We start from the raw sequence: 20668 nt of genomic DNA on the forward strand, positions 1-20668 counted from the left end.
CACTCACGGATATAAATATCTCGTATATATATATATATATATATATATATATATATATATATTCACAATTTTTACTGAGTTAAGTCCTCCGAGTCCTTAATATTATTTATTTAGTTTTTAGACAATTTAGTTTATATTTTTTTTGCATGTATGTGTAATACAACAGCCCAAATAATTATTAAAGGATGGAAAATAAAAGAACATCGTCCTAGAAAGTCCCATATATATATATATATATATATATATATATATATATATATATGTGCACATGTACAAGACCAAAATGATTTGAAAAACCAAGGATTGGTATGTGACTCACCTATCAAAACCTTATTAATTATTAGGAGTAATTACAAAAATATGATCGATTGCCTGTAGGTCTGCAGCTTACTTATAACATGTTTATTGTTTTGAAAAAAATTTGGAATAGGTAGGGGGAATAAAAGGAAGAGATCATGATCTGTCTTCCAGTCTCCATGAGCCAAGAGGTGAATCTTCCATCTCCTCGCTAAAAGTAGATAAAATGGCACCCATCATAACCTGTGGACATACAAAAAATACAAGGGAAAGAAAGTAGGATTAGCCATGTCTGGTTCATGAAAAGGACTGTGTCATTGAGAATTTTAGTTTCGATTTGGATGTTAAGAATATCTCAAATCATTTGTAAATAATAATAAAATAGTTTATAAATATTAGTTAATATTTTAGAAATAATAGTGAAATAATCTGAGATGAAAGGGGATTTGAAATGGAAATTGGTACAAATGAGTATATGAAAATTATTTTTAGATTTTTTTGTTTAAAGTTTAGAACTGTTTGGGTAAAGGTGAATTCTTTTCCCTAAGAAATCAAAGATTTTCTTTTTGGAAATATTTCCTTATCAAATAAGTCCCGAAATAATCACATAAAAAATTATAGAAAAATTTTATGTAAATTTCATCATTCCAATCATAACCTATTAAAGACTCAACTATTGATCCAAAAGTTATAGAATTGTTTGATACTAATTTGGTTAAACTCTCGAGATCATAACATAATCACTGAAGTGGTATTTTAAATGTTTTGTTATTTAAATAATTTGTATAAAAAACTATTTAAACTGCACAATATAAGTATTTTTAAAAGGAATATGCGGAAACTGCATATTTCAAAATTGTAAATATGATTTTTCAATTCAAAATGATAAATTTAAAATCAAGATTAGTAATGCTCAAAAAATGATGTAGGCCTCTCAAACAAACCAAGAGCTTAAGCTGCGTGGGAATTTTTCCTCTTCTTTTTTTTTTTGGGAAAAAAAAAACCGAGAAAGGAGTGAACTCACTTGGATCAACAGTGACCAGCATGGCTGTGCCTCCGAACTCGCAGGTGCCACCGGCAACCTTGGTCCTCTGCCAGTAGCTATTGAAAGCATAGGAAGCATGTGCAAACAGGGTGTTGGGTTTAAAGCATGACCCCGCCGGCTCAATTGAAGCACAATCAGCTCCTGACCAACAAGCATAGTCCATTGCTTCTTGAATTATTGGGTCAGGCACCGTGGGCTTAGCCACACACCATAGGGCTGTGCTTGGCGCAGTGTGTGGAGGTGGTGGCCCTGTTGGTGGGGGGTACAACACAGGCGGCTCAAACACCGGTGGGCTTGGAACAAAGCCGAAAGGTGATGGAACGTACGAAGGTGGGCTCAATGTGGGCCCAGGTGGGCCTGGAACATAGATAGGAGGACTATTTCCAACTTGTGGTGGGCCCGATACGATGCTTGGTGGGCTTGGAACAATCTCCGGTGGATTGGGGGTGGGATTAAATTCTGGTGGGCCTGGAGTTGTGCTGGTTGGGCTCGGAGGTGGGCTTTGGATTGGGAGAATTGGTGGGAGATAGCTAAAGGGTGTTGGTGGTGGTGACGAGGGTGTGTATCCTATGGGGGCTGGAATGGATGTTGAGGGAGGTAGTGGGGTATTGGGTGGATAAATGCAGGATGGAGGAACATTTTCAGGCCAGGGCATTGGACCTAGGGACTCAAATGGTGGTAAAGAAAATGGTGAACTCACACTGTAGGCTTGGGCGTTTGATGAATCCAGCATTGGATCAATGTCTAAGTGCTTTGTGACTTTCACTTTCTTTGTAGTTTTGAGGACTGAACTTCTGGGATGTCTTGGACGTTTGAGTTGTTGCACTGATCTTGTTGCTTCTGCTTCACAAAAACATAGATCAGAGGCTTGTCAATTCTGATATTTTCTTACCACACAACAGTAATGATACATTATCTTGGTTTGTAATATCTATCTTGGCTATTGCAGAGCATTTTAAGCATCATTTCATCAGAAACTTAGTAAATCATTGATGGAAATACTAACATTGCTTAAGAAACTAAAATAATGGCAATTTGGCATTTCGATATATCAGTCTAAAGTAGTTTTCCAGTGGCATTAGTTCTATAAATTGATGGAACTCTTAAGTAATACATGTACAAAAAACCTTCAAACACAATAGCCTTACCACAATCAGTTAAGAAAATGGCTGCCATAGTTATAAACACAAGTAGAAACTGAGCTCTCATGTAACCTCTGCTTGCTTCCATGACTTCCCAAAAACTCCACACCACTCAAAGGCCAGAAGCCAACTACTCAAATGGATTTGTATATATAGGCCGGTTTAGGACAGCCCTAGAAGTAAGCCAAAGCAAGGGCGTGGGGGAAGAAGTGGGGCTGAGTTGGCCATAAAGATTTATTCTTTGGCAGGCAAACTTTGTCATACAGTCACTTTGCTCAGAGATGTATAACTGAAGTAATACAGAAAAAGGATGAAAAAGGGTCTAAGAGAAGGTGTATTTTAAAGGGAAGTTGGTCACCGACTTATGTAGTATGTTTGCATTATTATTTTTGCATGCAGTTGGCATATATGCTTGCTTTGGTATTGGAACAAATGAAAGTGAGGTGGGTTTTCTTCCCTTTTGTTTTGCTTGCTTTCTACTCAAAGCTGCTCTCTCTTTCTCCTCAAGGACCAAAATCAAGATCCTTGTCGTATATATAGCTCTAATGGCTAGCTCTATATACATTTTTTATTCTAACTGCATGTGTATATCAATCATTATTGTTATTTTAATTAGATGCTGACTAAGCAATTCCTTTGTGAAAGTTTTACCCTGTATGTTGCATGTGGACCAGCACCTATATATAGATTCTAAAGGAAATTTAAATACGTTTTTGGAGAAGTCATTAACTATATATATTCTGAGTTTCCTCTCTCAATTTTCGACTTACCCAGTGAATCCATTAGCTAAAACATAAGCCCATTTTGCCGAAATTGATAGTTTAGAGGTGATTAGAGATTGAGTGATGGTTTAATAAAAATGTATGAATTCTCTCCAACTTAGATGAGTTAAATAAGAGATGAGGGACACATATTGCATAAGAGAAATTCTATTTACAGTTCTAAGTGGGTGTGCAATCCTATTGATGAATGGAGGTAAAAAGGAAAAAATTCATCATTTTAAAAATGATATTTTTATAATTTTAATTCTTTTTAAATATAACTGTATGAGCTTGTATGAGCAGTCCTCATTTAGAGACTGTACGTAGACTAACTCATTTCATAATAAGGCATATTTCCTTCATCCGAGGGGTGCAATTTTAACTTCCAACTAGAATTGGACCCAATCTGTGTCCATGATTCAAATATCAATCCATTTTGTATGAACCATACAAGTTAAATCAAATACATATTGACTTCATATTAGAATTATAATGTCATTTTCCAATGTAATATGCCCAGAAAACATCCCCAGCTCTTTGAATACATTACAACATATCTGTGAGTGTTGGAATTACATTCATTATTATTTTTATTTATTGATGGAATCTAACGACTTTGAAAGTTGGCCTTACTCAACAAGCACCTTTCTTTACAAGCACCTTTCTCAGTAAGGTTGCTTGTTTCCTCTCGCTGAAGATTCTATGTACAAAAGAGACAATCTTACAATAATATACTATGTGAGAGAGCTTTTATTGGAGTTTTTTCAAATCAAAGAGAGAAGTTCTCGACAAAGTAGTCTCTCTCCAGCCTCGACCCACACCATTTGAACCCCTCTCATGTCCATCTTCAGGTCGGGGTGGAGGGAGGAATCTCTATGGATGCATGGAGTGACCATACGACAACAGTACTGTTCATCCTGTTGTATTATCATCTTAATTATCCATCGTGATGGTTTACCATGGGTTGTGTCGCTTTGGGATGAATGGAGGTACATCTTTGTTCGGGGTAATTAAAAAGAATCGTGTCCCTTGAGAACCGGTGCCATTACCTCTATAAAATAGGGCTATTGTGCACCTATTCCAAACACTTTTTATCCTTATGTTTTGCACCAACCCATGAGACCAGATACTCTAAAGGGAAAATTCATCATAAATCAATCTTTTATTAATCTTCCTTCAGTGATATCAAGACCCTGGCCATGTCAAACAAGGGATTATTTTTGCGCATAGAGAAGACCATCAATAAATAAATGCCTAGTTTGACAACTACACTTACATATTACAACTATTTAAGGAGAGTTTTGAATCCTACATATAAGTTCTTTCTAATCACTATGGGAGGATTCAAACATGTAAAGAATTTTCAAAATCTTGTAACCCAATTGGGAGGGGTATTTCCCACCCAGCCCATGATAGTTGGGCTTGGGCAAAATAGTGAGGCCCTTTAAAGTCACGGTGTCCCATAATATTTATATATATATTTATATAATAAAATATATAAGTGTGAGGCGCTGTAGGGCCCTGCCTGCACCCCCGTTCTACTGGGCCCCCAAAAGAGTCTTGTTACAACCCATTCTGCTTAGGCATGCCAACTCATTAAGGAAATGAGATGTAGACTCCATCTATGACCCACCCAACAATCCACGGTCTGTAGCTAACATAGAAGGCCAAGCCTCAAGTTGAATCGCTCATCAAGCTACTTAGTAAGCCAACCTGCGTGCAAATATCCAATTCATTGTACCAGTTCTGAATCTGAACTGCCTGACCCATTTTTCTTACTCGATTTGATTGCCTTTTATTGTTCTAAGATATTGCAACCTAATTTAGTTTGTTCAAAAGTTGTTGCAACTCTGGTTTAGTATTGAATCTTAATAAAACATATATGGCACAAAATTGCATGTTGTCGGAAGGTGATTGAAGGAGAATCTTCAAAAGCAGTTTGTGGCACCATTCAGACAAGAGTTTTGATCTTTCATTGTATGAACAATAATATTACGACTCTCTTTGAACATCATGATACTGCTAAGGGAGTCATGGATGCCCTTGAATGCAAGTATAGAATAAGGTTTGGTATTTAAATATAATTGGTGCTGGATAAGTATAATAGAACTTGCATGGGAGAGAATGATAGCATGGCAACCATGTTCAACGAATAGAGGTTATTGCAAAAGAATTACTTGATGCTGATCATCCTCTCACTGATAAGATGCGAGTTATTTACCATGCTTAATACTCTTCCTTTGTCACGATAACACATTGATACTTCCTTGACACAGTGGGTATGAAATGTTCCTAACTTCTCTTCATGTGTTGTTGGTACCAGAAGAAGAAATAATGCATAGGAGAAAGAGATAAATTTGATCATTTAGTCTTCTACAATGCATAAACAGTTCAAGAAAAAGAGTTGACAAAAGATAAATGATAACAAATAATTTGAAAATTAATACAAGTGTTGGAAGGAATGAAATTACAAATCATAATGTCCAAACAAAGAAAAATCTAAGGAAAGCAAGGAAATTGTGATTACCATGTCAAAACTCAAAAGTAATTACGTGGAACCATTATTAGATACTTGGTGGATTGACTCTGGTGAAACAAGACGTATTGTTCGGAGTAAAGAATTATTTATTGAATTCGATGAGAAAAAAATAGGTAAATATAGAAGTTATATTGGCAATAATACATATTGTGAAGTGTTGGGGGAAAGATACTTATAAATTTTATGTAAATGAATATGTTATTATATTAAGTAATATACTGTATGTGCTTAGTATTTATAGAAATTTAATATTAGTTCCTATGTTAGATCAAAAGGATTACATAGTACTTGAGTTTAAGTTTAAAATAACTATTATATGTAAGGGTGATGTATTAGTGAAAAGTGTGAAAAACTATAATATATACTCCTTAAGTATTGATATTAACAATAAAATATTTATTTTTGATTATTTAAATGTGTTCACTAATTATACATATTGCATCTAATATAGGGTCACATGAATAAAAATTGTATGATTAGAATGCTTAAAAATGGAATAATACCGTAAGTAAGTTTGAATGACTTTGGCATACGTGAACCGTATGTTAAAAGTAAATTAAATAGTCAATCATTTTCTAGAATTTGGAACTAATCAGATTTACTAGAAGTAGTTGATTATGATCGATATTTTTTGACTCTTTAAAACAAAGACACACAGAGAAATGTGATACTTTATACAATAGTATCTATAAAAAATCATAGAATTAGTTTTTAAAATTAAAAAAATTATAACCAAATAAAAACATAAACCGTAAACATAATGCAAAGGGGTTTTTTTCTCCCTATCGGCCCTTAAAGTAAGCCACGAGGGATCACTGGGGAAGTAAGTCAGAGATCTTGACCAAGCCCAATCGAAGCCAACAACACTCCTCAAAGGAGTCAGTGGACATTTGTAGAGTACTCGGCCCACGAGTAAAACCCACCTCTGAAGCAATCCACACACAAAGAAAGTGGACGGTAGGGACATATGAGACTCGTCACCCTGACAACATTCCAATGATACCTTACCCTTTGGAACTTGCATAGACAGGTAGACGAGAAATATGAAAAATCCTCGATTTCCAGACAATAGGCATGGAGAGGCTTAAGAGCATCCTCAGCTAAACTTTAGCCAATATGTGCCAAAAAACCACTACATTGGATTGTGTATCTCTATAAAATTTTAAACTTCTACTACAGTGATTCTCCAAATTTGTAGGTGAACAGTAGGTTAGCTAAACATTAAAAAATTCAATTCTCACTTCTCTCACAAAATATGTAGGTATTTTTTGTAATTAAGAAATTTAGTTTAATTTATTATTATTAAATATAAAATGTGATAAAAATAAATTAATTAGTTAATATTAATTAGAATATTAATTATTAAGTTAATTATAATGATAAGTTAATGATAATATAATTATTATTAATATTTAATATTTAATAAATGTGATAAATATTAATATTAATTTAATTAGAATATAATTATTATTAATATTAAATTGATAGAATTATAAAATGTGATACAAATAAATTAAATAAAGAAATTATTAAATTAATAATATTTTATTATTATATAGAGAGTAAATGATTAATTCAATGTGGAGATTGAATTTAAATAGGATAAACAAATGTAAAAAAGTGTGATATTGACTAAATTTTGAAGATGAATTTAGCTAAGCCAATGAAGATGCTCTAACAAGGAACGCCCATAGGATAAAGTAAGTTAAAAAGTCATGCCGTATTAATGGCACCATTACCCAGATTCCACGCCCTATTAATGACACTGCCCCAGAAGCTACGCTGCATTAAAGGATTATGACAAATGAATAGTGGATATGACATAAGTTCCTCATAGTCAGGGACGGGCTGTCCCCCACCTGAAACCTAGTATAAAAGTCTATCTTCAGGTATGAAGAACTCTCTCTGATCCCTCTAAGTTCACCCACAAACTACTAAGGAGATATATTAACTTTGGCATAAGAGACTCTTCGACCACTACCGATACCCCCATTCTTGTTTGCTTAAGTGTGTAGATCAAAACTCGAAGACTCGATTTATTGGAACCTGTCTCAAAGATGTGCGAAATACAACATTAACACATAAATTAAAGCAAACAAAATTTATAAAACCTTGAATTAAAAAAAAAAATAAGAAGAAGAGAAGGAAGCAATCTCAAAAGCAAACTAACAAACTGGCTTGCAGGGTGGAAAATGTTTCCTCTACCTCCAAAGGGTGGTCATGAGCCACTTTGCACGGACGACCCTCCCTCCGTATGTGGGTGGATGACCCTCCAAGTGGTTATGTTTTTGTTTATTAATTTGTATTTTTTAGAGTTTATTTTGATTTTATTCTATAAAAGTTTTTTTATTGTTAAAAGGATATTTTTAAATAATTATGAGATTTTCAAATATGTTTTTATGCTGTTATTATAATTGTTTAATAGATTAGCTGATATGTGTAAATTTTTAATTGATTGACGTGTATTATATGTGCCCAGTAACGAATTGTGCATTAAAAAAGTCAACAGATTTAATTGTTGACCTCTTTGTTAAGAAAAATACTATTTTGCCCATTTTATTTGTTCCCTCATTTTGATATCTTATATATTTTAATTTTTTTTTACTTAATAATTAAAAAAGTGACTACTAATATGTTGATATATTTTTTTTATTTTTTAAAAATATTTTAAAATAATAAAAAATATAAATAAAAAAATAATAATTTTTTTTTAAACTAGTGGCAAGGTTGAGTGGTGCACTTTAAGCCACAGGTGGAAGCCTGCCACATCAATTTTAAAAGATTATTATTATTTTGAATCATTTGATTAATATAATGGGTAACATAATAAGTGACTTACAAATTTTATAAAAGACCTGCGCCATACTGAGGGTTGTAAAAAAAATAATCAAAAAGTTGGTTGAACTGGACCGGACTAAATCGATAGATTCGATTCGGTTTATAACTGGTTTGGTGCGGTACTTTTTCTAAACCGGTGTGATACCGGTTTTTATATTTTGAAAATTAATTTAAATTGAACTGGATTGATATTTATATTTATATTTTTTTTATATTGTATATATATTTTATATTATATTATATGTATTATATACTAGATTACTAATTAATATAACTTGAAGTTCTAATCTTATTATTTAATTTATTAATCTTATAACATAAAATTAATATAATATTTTATATAAGTTAGACAATACTTATAGTATACTAGTATAATTAAATATTAATGAATTAATAATTGTTAATAATAAATACTAAATTCTAATAATTAAGTTTAGTATTGAAAAAAACTTATATAGCATCACGCATGTAAATGGTAAACCGAAAAACTAAACCAAACCGAATTGAAATTGGAAAAATAAAAAATTTCGATTTCGGTAATGAATCAGTTCGTATCGATTCTTAAATTTTTAAAATCGGTATATATCAGTTCAATTTTAAAATTTATTCAAAATTAAAAAAAATCAGATCGGTTACACTCTTATTTTCGTATAAAATTTGTATTAGGATAATGCTATGGTGCAAAATGTATACTTCAAATATGCACGCTAGTGTAAATGAAGTTTTATTTATTTATTAATATTACTTAGTTAACAGAAAAAAAAAAATATATATATATATGAGTTAAATTAAAAGAAAAAACTGTAATATGTAAAGAGAAGCGTACCTGTTGAAATAGAAAACTCAAAGCGAGCGTCTGCCTCGCAAATTGCAATGGTTAGGGTTTAAGCTCCTGTCTTCGAGACAAAACTTTGCAAGAATCCGGTAAGTTTCCAATCTCTAAAGCCTCATATTTACATTCCTAAAACTCTAATTCTCTTCCATCAAATCATCAATGATTCGCTGTAGGAAAGTGTCCCCTAGAATTCTCCATTCACTTACCAAAAACCCTAGTTCTATCTGCGTATCTTCATTTGATTCTTTCTATTCAAAGAGCCCTAATTTATCCACAACTAAACCGGATGGCTGTTTCAAAAGTTTCAGATTTTTTAGCTCTGCAATGGGTTTCTATTTAACTCCCTGCGAACTTTCTGTGCCAAAAGACCCTAGCTTTGCCAGGAGCCCTGTTATTAACGCTAAATTTAGAAGAAATTACAGCTCTGGGAGAAACGGTGATGGTGGTGCTGGTGAGTGGACTGAGGAGATAGAGTACTTAGATGAATCGGGGAGTGTTATTTACAGTGGTAAAGGTATACGATCAGTTGAACCAGGACTTGATGACCACGTGATGGTGGGTGGGCTAAAGAAGCCATTTTTGAATGCCTCAGCCGTAGCCAAGATTGTTGAGGTTGTGAAGAGGTGGAAATGGGGACCAGAGTTAGAGACCCAACTGGACAAACTGCAATTTGTACCAAATATGACTCACATTATTCAAGCTTTGAAGCTTACTAAGGATAGCGACACATCTTTGAGTTTGTTTCAATGGGCTAAGAGGCAGTCGTGGTATTCACCCAGTGAGGATTGTTATGTGATGCTGTTTGATGAGTTAAATCGAAATAGGGATTTTGATGGGATCCAATCATTGTTTGATGAAATGGTCCGTGATTCCACTAATAATGGTATTTGCTCCTTTAGTGCATACAACCATGTAATTCAGTATTTGGCTAAAGCTGAGAAATTGGAGGTGTCATTTTATTGTTTTAAGAAGATTCAGGATTCAGGTTGTAAAATTGACACCCTGACATATAACTCTCTTATTACACTCTTTTTGAATAAGGGTTTGCCTTACAAGGCATTTGAGATATATGGAAGCATGGAAGCGGTGGGATGTTTGTTAGATATGTCAACCTATGGGTTGATGATACCTAGCTTGGCAAAATCGGGCCGTCTTGATGCCGCTTTCAAGCTATTCCAAGAGATGAAAGAGAGGAACTTTCGACCGGACTTTAACATCTTCTCATCACTTGTTGATTCAATGGGGAAAGCAGGGAGATTGGACACATCAATGAAGGTGTACATGGAAATGCAGGGTTATGGGCTCAGGCCATCTGCTACTATGTATGTTTCTTTGATCGAGTCATATGCAAAGGCTGGGAAGTTAGATACTGCTTTTAGGCTTTGGGATGAGATGAAGAAAGCAGGCTTCAGGCCTAACTTTGGGTTGTACACAATGATTGTTGAGTCGCATGCCAAATCAGGGAAGCTTGATATTGCAATGTCTGCATTTACAGATATGGAGAAGGCTGGATTTTTACCTACCCCATCTACATATTCTTGCCTCTTGGAAATGCATGCTGCCACTGGACAAGTAGATTCTGCCATGAAGCTGTATAACTCAATGATGAATGCTGGTCTGAGACCAGGTCTAAGTACTTACACCGCCCTTTTGACTCTCCTGGCTAACAAGAAGCTAGTTGATGTGGCTGCCAAAGTTTTACTTGAAATGAAGGCCATGGGATTTTCTGTTGATGTGAATGCTAGTGATGTTTTGATGGTGTATATCAAGGATGGTTCTGTTGATCTTGCTTTGAGGTGGCTACGCTTCATGGGTTCATCGGGTATCAGAACAAATAATTTTATCATTAGACAGTTGTTTGAGTCATGTATGAAGAATGGGTTGTACGAGTCAGCCAAGCCTCTCCTTGAAACATATGTGAATTCTGCTGCAAAGGTGGATCTTATACTATACACATCCATTTTAGCTCATCTTGTGAGATGCCAGGAAGAGGAAAATGAGAAGCATTTGATGTCTATCCTTAGTGCTACAAAACATAAGGCACACGGTTTCATGTGTGGGCTCTTCACAGGCCCTGAACAGAGGAAACAACCAGTTTTAACTTTTGTGAGGGAATTCTTTCAGGGCATTGATTATGAGTTGGAAGAGGGAGCTGCGAGGTTCTATGTCAATGTTCTTCTTAACTACCTTGTTCTTATGGGTCAAATAAACCGTGCCCGATGTGTTTGGAAAGTTGCCTACGAGAATAAGCTTTTCCCTAAGGCAATTGTCTTTGATCAGCATATTGCTTGGTCTCTTGATGTTAGAAACTTGTCAGTGGGAGCTGCTCTTATTGCAGTTGTGCACACTCTCCACAGATTCAGAAAGCGAATGCTGTATTATGGTGTTGTGCCAAGACGCATTAAATTGGTTACAGGACCTACCTTGAAGATTGTGGTCGCACAGATGTTGAGCTCAGTAGAATCTCCTTTTGAGGTTAGTAAGGTGGTTCTAAGGGCCCCTGGAGATTCGGTCATGGAGTGGTTTAAGAAGCCAATTGTTCAACAGTTTCTCCTAAATGACATTCCTTCAAGGTCTGATATCCTCATGCATAAGCTGAACACACTTTTTCCCAGTTCTGCACCCGAAATTAGATCTCTGTTACCTCCCAAACCTCTCATTTCAGGGAGGGCAATGTAACTATATCCGTGATCACTTACAGGCTCTGTGTTTGTGAATTGGAACTGTAAGTTATATTTTTGGTGGTGTTCTTGCTGTAATTCTCAAATTTCACATTAACAAGCATTTGTACATGTCAACAAAGAAGGCGAGTATTGGCAAATAAGAAAATGAATAAAGAAAGAAATAATTTAAAACTAGAAATTCAAAGCATTGTCTATGTCATGATTCATAATGGTTTACACATTGAGCTTCATCTTATAAATTTAAGTTACTTCAAAATCTTACATTTAACTAATATCATTAAACCAAGAAAAAAGGAAATATGCCAGCAAACTTGCTATAAGAAGTACTCGACCATTATTATGAACCTTATTTTATGTCAGTTTTGCCAAATTCTCTTTGAAAAATCAAAATTCCATTATTGAAAATCCCTTTGCAAGCAGAATCTTAGGCATTGAACAGCCTCTGGCGTGGACTTTGCAATAACAAGAACAAGAATGATAAAAAAAAAAAACACCATACCTCATGCACTATAGATTTTCAGATGGGATATAGCCTCACATAGTTCCTTTTTAACTTCCAGATCCTAAAGTACGATAGGGCTTAAAATAAGGTAGAAGACGACTACACCTGTTCAGTGTCCAATGTGCATCAACTAAATCAAAATAATCGAAAGAAAATATTATATTTTTTGCCTAGATTCTCCTAAAATCAGAGTACATGCATTGGGTCTAGAAAAGTATGTAACATGCTATTGTCAAGAGGAGAATCGAATGATGTCCAACCCTCAACCCCTCTTCATTACTCTCATAGAACAGCCTAGGCTAGGCAATATAGAAAGTCCTTTAGATTATGAGTTTTGTGATATTCTGCAGCACTATTTTCTGAAAGGAAAGGTTCTTGTTATTTAACATTATAATAAAAGAAAAAGTGCATTGCTTGGACATTATGCCAGGTTCTCAAATTTCTAGACCTACAAATGTTGATTCCTCATAAGTCATACCCTCCACTTGATTCTTTAAGTCGTATAGCTGTCATGCCTTTGATGAATTGGAAGAGGCAGTTTGGATGGGATAACACAATGGGGTTTCCATCGTCCATATTGGAAGTTTGCCTGGGAAACAACACCTTGAACGGTCAAAATCAGAGGGAAAGGAGGGAGAGTTGACACCATAAATGGGTTGAATTCCATGTCATATATTCAAAGAACAAAGAAATGAAATTAAAGTTGGCTTATCACAGATCTAAATCTTAACAAACAAACTAATAAATTAAAAGATAATTTCTTCTGGATTATTTACAAATTATTGTTGCAATGGTGATTTTGGTAAGAAGTGGTATTATGGCAATATGTTTATTTCATTTGATAATGCTAGCTGCATTTTTATGCATAAAACACTGAAAAGCGTACCTACAAGGCTCAAAGAGAAGAGAAAGTGACAAGTTTGAAAGAAGAGTGTTGATTATTTTTCTTATCATAGAAATGAAAATGTTACTTTTCAATAGGATGGCCAACAAGGATGCAAATGATATAAGTCAACAACTTAGGTCTGGATAATGAGTTGAGACGTGATGAGATGAGATGAAAGTTGAAAAAAATATTGTTAGAATATTATTTTTATTTTGAAATTTGAAAAAGTTAAATTGTTTATTATATTTTGTACGAGAGTTTGAAAAAATTATAATGATTAGATTAGATAAAAAAAGATGAGTTGAGAGGCTCTCTCAATCCAAACAATCAAAGCCAATTTGTCTGCTACTACATACAAGCTCGTAGTAGAAGTGAGAATTTTGCCCCTAATTGAATCTTCACATTATTTTGCTGTCTGGACTTCATGAAATCTTATCCTTGCAAATGCATCGTATCCCTAGTGGGATATCCACTTAGGGTTGTGAGGGAGAAAAAGGTTGCCATAATTGCTGTTGACCTAATCTTGGATTGCGCCTGACAGCAACAAAACCTCAAAAAGATAGATACCACATAAAGGCCAAAAAATCTTTTAGGCAAAACATATAATAAATCTACAATCAGATGCAATAGTTGCTGTTGATGCGTTTTTCAGTGATGTTTGCAACACTCCCAATCAATCTACAATCAGAGGGAAAGTTTGGAGAAATTCAATGGATGCCTTTGATGATTAATTCAGAGAGAGGTCACGTTCTCTTAACCAAATGAAACTTGTATTTGTAGTACATACCTGAGGGTGTTTTTATGAGGATAGAAGTGCTCTACATGGTGTGGTCCCCTTCAAGAGCACGATTCTACAGTTGATAACGTCCTTCAAGCAATGTCTAATAGGATTTATCATCAAGCAATCTTAGATATACTTTGTCGGTTGGTATTCCTTGTTGAGTATGATGTTCCCTCAAGAATCCGTATGGTCTTATCCTTGACTAGTATTGTTCTTGCATGTAGCTCACCCTTTTGTTGCAAACCGTCATTTTTCCAGAACTACCAGCCTCTTCAACTCTTTGTTCTCGCCTGATATGGTCAGCCAGTCCTTGCTCGCCAATCATAGGGTGAAAAGTCCTTACCACCTTGTGCTGGGATGTCTTAGTCAGGCTTTCTACATAGTAATGTTCACCCTACTTTGGACTAGACTTTGCCTAACCAGCTGCCTCATCTTCTATAGTACCTTGCCCGTGGGAAGGGGTCTTTTAACTTACTTTTGCGCAGTCCTCACATCCTCCCCTCCTTAACAAGGAATTTCGTTCTCGAAATTCGGTGAGGACTATCCCTCTAGATGGGACTTTGACGGATGTGCATGCAGTCAGGCATTCTTCGACATTCTCGGTCGATGCCGATTGAGGTCATGATGACCCATCCTTTCCTCGCTCCACCCTTAGATCTTCACAACCTTCGCCTGGGACAAGAGCTCCTTGCTCTTGCCTACTTCGTTGGCTACTTCGGTTACTACAGTCCCAATTGCTCTCTCGTGTCCTAGCTCCTTAGATAGATTCGGCATCACAGGACATTGGTGAATACCCACCCTTGTTTTGCTTGTTCATCATGTTCTTGGACCGTTTGCTTCTCCCATCTTTTCCTAGTGACTTTGTCAATGTGGTGTATCGTTTATGAGATCAGGGCCTAGCCATCTAGTGATCCTCCTTATCCCGATGGCATTCCTACTTGATTCCCCGATGTTCTCCTTCTAGCCTTATTGCTTTTTGTCGTCCTTCCATGAAATGACATATTACTTCAGGTGGTACGGATGCCTTTCGTGCCGTCCACTTCTCTCACACAACGATGACAATTTGAGAATTTTAGATGTTGCAACAATTCGAAGGCTCATTTATAGATGTGCTCTTACCTTCGCCTTGACTATTCTACCCTTACTTAGTGTACTCCAGGTCAGTTGCTGCAGAGCGAATAAATAGAAAAACCGCTCCCATGTGAACCGCTCACTTTCTAATGTAAACTCCTCGTTTCTTGTGCTTCCCCATTGCATGTTCACCAACGGTATGGTTTTGGATTGTAGCCTCTTTTTATTCTATTCTAAGATTCGTACTGGTCTTTCCACATAGGTGAGGTTTGGTTGCAATGGAACCAGATTTGGGTTAATCACTCAGGGTTGTTGGTTCCCAAAACTTTTGCTTAACGAGGAAACGTGAAACATGTTATGGATCCATTCAGATTCCTTTGGTAACACCTATGGGTGGGCACTGGGGCCTGCCACTAGTTTCCCCGCCCTTCCTCCGTTCGGCCCCACTTTGTTAGATGCAGGCTATGGGGCATTCGCCTGCATGTTAAATACATGTGGGGATGGGGCTCGATCCCAGGATATACCCCATTCGACATGTATCTTTAATATATATATATATATATATATATATAATAGACTTGTAAATAACGAAATGATGTCGCTTTGGATATCCCAAAATGGTGTCTTTTGAAAACATAACCCTAACTATAAATGGAAAACTTCCTCTCTCACCTCTCATTTCTCTCATTCTCTCTTCCCGGTTGCCACCCCTCTTCTCCCCTGTTCTCTCCTCCTAGTGGCCACCATCCTTTATTCTTTCTCCTTTATCTTCTCCTCCCTCTTCCCTTCTTCTCCTCCTCATTTTTTAAGTATGCAGAGGGCTTCTCTCTATTGTCGTGGGTCACAACTGGCATTAGAAGTCCATGGGCTAGGAGTTCTAACTTTTAAGGCTAGCGCCTACGACCTTGGGTGATGTTGTGACGAATTTGCAAGTTTAACAACACACAGTCACGACCATGACGATCCACACAGTCACGACCATTACGATCATGGGCCATACAGACTTCCCATAGATCTCTGAAGATTTGTGCATAGATCTGTATGACCATGATTGGGGTTGTGGCTTGTGGGTATATGCATTTATTTTGTAATTTGTTTGGTTTATTTGTTTCGTTTATGTTTTGTTGGACTTGTTAATATTTTTTTTTAAAATTTATTTGTAAGTTTCTTTGATTTTGTTTGGATTTGTAAGATTTGTAATGCTCTTTATGATTTTTTTTAGATTTTTTTGTAAGATTTATATTATGGATCTATCTTTTGATCCTCTGGAATCTAGAATATAGGGTTAGACTTGGGGGCCAATCCACCCCTTGGTATCTGGATGGGGGCACCCGCCCATGGGGCAGTGTTGGGGTTCAGGGGCCCAAACGGTCCTCCCCCATTTGGGAGGTGAGGGTAGCACCCCTAGTAATGCCACCCTATATGCTGTTGGGCATACCTTTCTCTAATACTTGGTAGGGTCCAATATATCTTGGGCTTAGCTTCCCTCTTAGCCCGAACATTTTTACTCCTATCAAGGGTGATACCTTGAGATATACCCAATCATTTTCTTCAAAGGTCAACTCTCTCATCCTCACATTGGCATAGCTCTTTTGACTACTCTGAGTCGTTGCCTTTCTTTCCCTTATGAGCTAACTTGCTCTCTTATATCCTGCATAATTTCTAACCCAATTATCTAAGCTTGCCCAACTTTTCTTAACATAAAGGTGATCTACATTTCCTTTCGTACAAAACCTTGTAAGGGGCCATTTGGAATTGTCGCATGGTAACTATTGTTGTAGGGCAAACTTAATGAGTGAGATGTAGCTTTCCCACGAGCCTCTAAAGTCCAATACGCATGCCCTAAGCATGTCCTACAGTGTCTGAATTTTCCTTTTTGACTGTCCGTTAGTTTGTGGATGATACACACAATTGAATCTCAAGTTCGTGCCCATTGCCGTTTGCAAGCTCTTCCAAAAATGAGATGTGAACCTTGAGTCTTGATCTGACACTATGCTCATAGGCACTCTAAAGTCTAACTATATGCTTTACATACAGTTGACTCAGCTTACCCAAAGTGTCCATTGTAGTAAGAGGTAGAAAGTGGGTGCTCTTGGTCAGTCTATATATAATTACCCAAATTGCATTCTTACACTAGGGGTAATCCAACCATAAAGTCTATAGCTATGCCTTCCCACTTTCACTCAAGAATGGGTAAGGACTGCAGATTTTTTGTTGATATCTGATGCTCAGCCTTTACTTGCCTACGCATGGCACACTTCTCGATGAAGTGAGCGATATATCGCTTCATTCCTTCCAACCAAAAGTTATTTTTGAGATCTTGATACATCTTTGTGCTCCTTGGATGTATCAAATATGGTGAAGTATGGGCTTCAGTTGGTATTCTCTCCATAATCTCATAATTTGCTGGACCACTCTTCATACCTTGTATAGCAAGGTTCCATTCTCGTGCAAACTAAAATGTAGAGGCCCTTTTCCTCTTTGGATTCTTTGCCGGATCTCCAATAATTTTGGATCTTTCCTCTGCTGATCCTTTAGTTTGTTGTAGTTTTTCACCTTTAATTCTTGTATCGAGACGAGGACTTCCTCTTATTGAGAATATCCTATTAATAGTAGTCTCATTCCCTAAGAAGTGAGTCTATTTTTTTTTAGAACCTCCTATGCCCTTGGATCTAGACTTTCGAACTAGCACATCGACGACCAGGTTGGCTTTTCCTGGATGGTACTTAATTTTTCACTAATAATCGCTTATAGTCTCTAGCCATCTGCTTTGTCTCATGTTGAGGTTCTTTTGGTTGAAGAGATGTCTTAGACTCTTGTGATTCATGTATATTTTACATGCTTCCCTATATAAATAATGTTGTCAAATTTTCACGGCAAACACCATGATTGCTAATTCCATATCTTGGGTGGGGTAGTTCTTCTCGTGATTCTTCAATGGTCTTGATGCATAAGCCATTACCCTTCCTTCTTGTATTAGGATGCATCCTATTTAGTATTTTGATACATCACTATATACCACGAATGGTTTATGGGATTTCGGTAATGCCAACAAAGGGGCTGTGGTTAATTTTCTCTTTAGCTCCTTTAAGCACTTCTCACACGTCTCTGTCCAACTGAATTTTGAGTGCTTCCTAGTCAACACTATTAAAGAACTTGATAATCTGGAGAATCCTTCCACAAATCTCCTGTAATAACCAGCTAATCCCAAGAAGCTCCTAACTTCGTGCACTGTGGTAGGATGCTGCCAATCCATGATTGCTTCAATCTTACTTGAATCTACCGTGACTCCTTCACTGGATATCACATGACTAAGAAACTTAACTTCCTCCAACCAAAACTCACACTTGTTGAGTTTGGCAAACAACTTATGTTCCTTAAGTTTCCCCAATACCAGTCTTAGGTGGTTTCCATGATCTTCAACATTCTTGGAGTACATTAGGATATCATCAATGAATACTACCATATCTAAGAATGGTTTGAACACTCTATTCATGATGTCCACGAATGCTGTTTGAGCATTAGCTAATCCAAATGGCGTCATCGTAAATTTGAATTATCCATACCTTGTCCGAAACACGATTTTTGGTATGTCATCTTTCTTGATCCTTAATTGGTGATAACTGAACCTAAGATTAATCTTAGAAAATATTGTATCTCCTTGCAATTGATCAAACATGTTGTCTATCATGAGCAAAGGATATCTATTCTTTATGGCTACCTTGTTCAATTCACGATAGTAAATACACATCTTAAGGGTCCTATCTTTCTTCTTAATAAAACTGGTGCTCCTCGAGGTGATATACTTGACCTAATGAAACATTTCGTCATCAGCTCTTGTAGTTGACCTTTTAACTATCTCAACTCTGACAGGGCCATTCTATAAGGTGCCTTATGTACCATAACTGTTCTAGGTTCCAGTTTGATAGAAAATTCATCTTTCATAGGAGGTGGTAATCCTGATAGTTCCCTGAATACTTTTGGGAATGCATCCACTACGGGTATTCCTTGTAGTTCTTTAGGCTCCTTCACCTTAAGCAATAGATGCACTAAATAAGCTTCGGCCCTAAATCTTTCTTGGCTTGCAATGAGGTAATTAATCATGTCATTGACCGTAACCTACTGCCTTCCACCCCAGCCACTTGGAATGGTACCATCCTTTGTTGGCAGTTAATACTAGCGAAATGCCAAAACAACCAATCCATACCTAGGGTAATATCAAATTGCAATTAATTGAACATTATCAGGTCTGCCTCCATGATGACTTAGCCTATTTCTAAGGGATAACTTGTAACCATCTTGGTGCATAGTACTACTTCTCCACTTAGAAGTCGCTTATTCTAGCAATTGTAGAAGACATGAATGTCTGGGATGCACCTGAGTCAAGTAAGGTACTCTGTAGTATTCAAACATCCTAACTTGCCCTGAGATGATTGAACAAACTCAACTCTTACGACTATGCTCCGAGAATCGCTAGCTAGTTAACTAAGGTCGAGGTCCCTTACTTGTGATGGTCATGTTTCATGTAAATGATTTGTGAACACAAATTTTTATGCATGGCGAGGAATCACCCCTCGGCAGAAACACATGCATTCATAGTTTTGGAGAGGAATCACCCTTTGTGTAGATATGATTTATGCATAGTTATTATCATGGCGAGAAATCACTCTCTTATCAAAGCACATAAAATTCATCATATCTCATCATATAAATACCATTCGGGAATCACTCCACCTGGTCAAAGTGTAAGTTGACTTACTCATTTCAAATCATTTGGCACGGGGAATCGCTCAACCCGGTCAATATACCCGAAAACAACACAAATGACAACTTGGGGAATCACTTTACCTAATCAACCAACTTGAAGACACCATACATGATCAACTTAGGAAATCTCTCTACTCATTTATCAAGTGAGGCCAATACAAAAATGTTCCACCACAATCATCATGGGGACTCTTTCTATCTGTACGAAACTCGTGGAAACACGTCGTAGGAATGGTGCGGGGACTTCTCAACCCATCCATGATGAGCAACACACGGTAAGACTCACTCAACAAAAAATAATGATCACCACCAACCCACACCATTCAAACTCATTATCTCAAAACACAGTATAAAGATGATCCATAAACATAATGGAGAAGCTATCTATTACTTTCACATAGAAAAAGGGGAAAGTTATAGAATATGCAAAGCCTAATCTTACAACATACTCACATACATTTACCCCACATTCCCAATTTAGGAGCTAACCTACCAACAATATTAAAATACTACAATGGCG

General features: G+C 36.4%; 3 protein-coding genes across 4 annotated transcripts; 1 reads left to right on the forward strand and 2 right to left on the reverse strand.

The window, feature by feature from the left end:
- Window positions 1–292: 292 nt before the first annotated feature.
- Window positions 293–2689, reverse strand: LOC108998974 (extensin). Of its 2 annotated transcripts, none has more exons than XM_018975748.2 (3): window positions 2491–2689; window positions 1322–2182; window positions 293–540 (listed from the first exon to the last, which is right to left on the reverse strand). In XM_018975748.2, exons 1-3 carry the CDS (start codon window positions 2570–2572, stop codon window positions 509–511), a joined length of 975 nt encoding a protein of 324 aa, XP_018831293.1. In that variant the 5' UTR covers window positions 2573–2689; the 3' UTR covers window positions 293–508. The 2 variants fall into 2 exon arrangements, with proteins under 2 accessions (XP_018831293.1, XP_018831292.1); XM_018975747.2 differs by having other exon boundaries at window positions 1322–2185.
- A 6767-nt stretch (window positions 2690–9456) lies between these two features.
- Window positions 9457–12195, forward strand: LOC108998980 (pentatricopeptide repeat-containing protein At1g79490, mitochondrial). Its single transcript, XM_035687603.1, has one exon. It carries the CDS (start codon window positions 9617–9619, stop codon window positions 12134–12136), a length of 2520 nt encoding a protein of 839 aa, XP_035543496.1. The 5' UTR covers window positions 9457–9616; the 3' UTR covers window positions 12137–12195.
- Window positions 12196–18373: 6178 nt separating this feature from the next.
- LOC118347651 (uncharacterized mitochondrial protein AtMg00860-like) lies at window positions 18374–18925 on the reverse strand. The gene has a single exon (XM_035687661.1). The coding sequence runs from the start codon at window positions 18923–18925 to the stop codon at window positions 18374–18376; it is 552 nt and encodes a 183-aa protein (XP_035543554.1).
- Between the last annotated feature and the right edge of the window lie 1743 nt (window positions 18926–20668).

The sequence above is a fragment of the Juglans regia genome, chromosome 2 (assembly GCF_001411555.2).
Source record: "Juglans regia cultivar Chandler chromosome 2, Walnut 2.0, whole genome shotgun sequence".
Lineage (NCBI taxonomy): Eukaryota > Viridiplantae > Streptophyta > Magnoliopsida > Fagales > Juglandaceae > Juglans > Juglans regia.

Bases quoted from the DNA above. Each gene is read 5' to 3' on its own strand.
- LOC108998974 (XM_018975747.2), bottom strand. From the start codon at position 2,572: ATGGAAGCAAGCAGAGGTTACATGAGAGCTCAGTTTCTACTTGTGTTT. The intron at 2,186-2,490 runs GTAAGGCTATTG...GTTTTTGTGAAG, and splicing joins CATTTTCTTAACTGATTGTG to CAGAAGCAACAAGATCAGTG. The intron at 541-1,321 runs GTGAGTTCACTC...GTATGTCCACAG, and splicing joins GCTGGTCACTGTTGATCCAA to GTTATGATGGGTGCCATTTT.
- LOC108998980 (XM_035687603.1), top strand. From the start codon at position 9,617: ATGATTCGCTGTAGGAAAGTGTCCCCTAGAATTCTCCATTCACTTACC.
- LOC118347651 (XM_035687661.1), bottom strand. From the start codon at position 18,925: ATGACGCCATTTGGATTAGCTAATGCTCAAACAGCATTCGTGGACATC.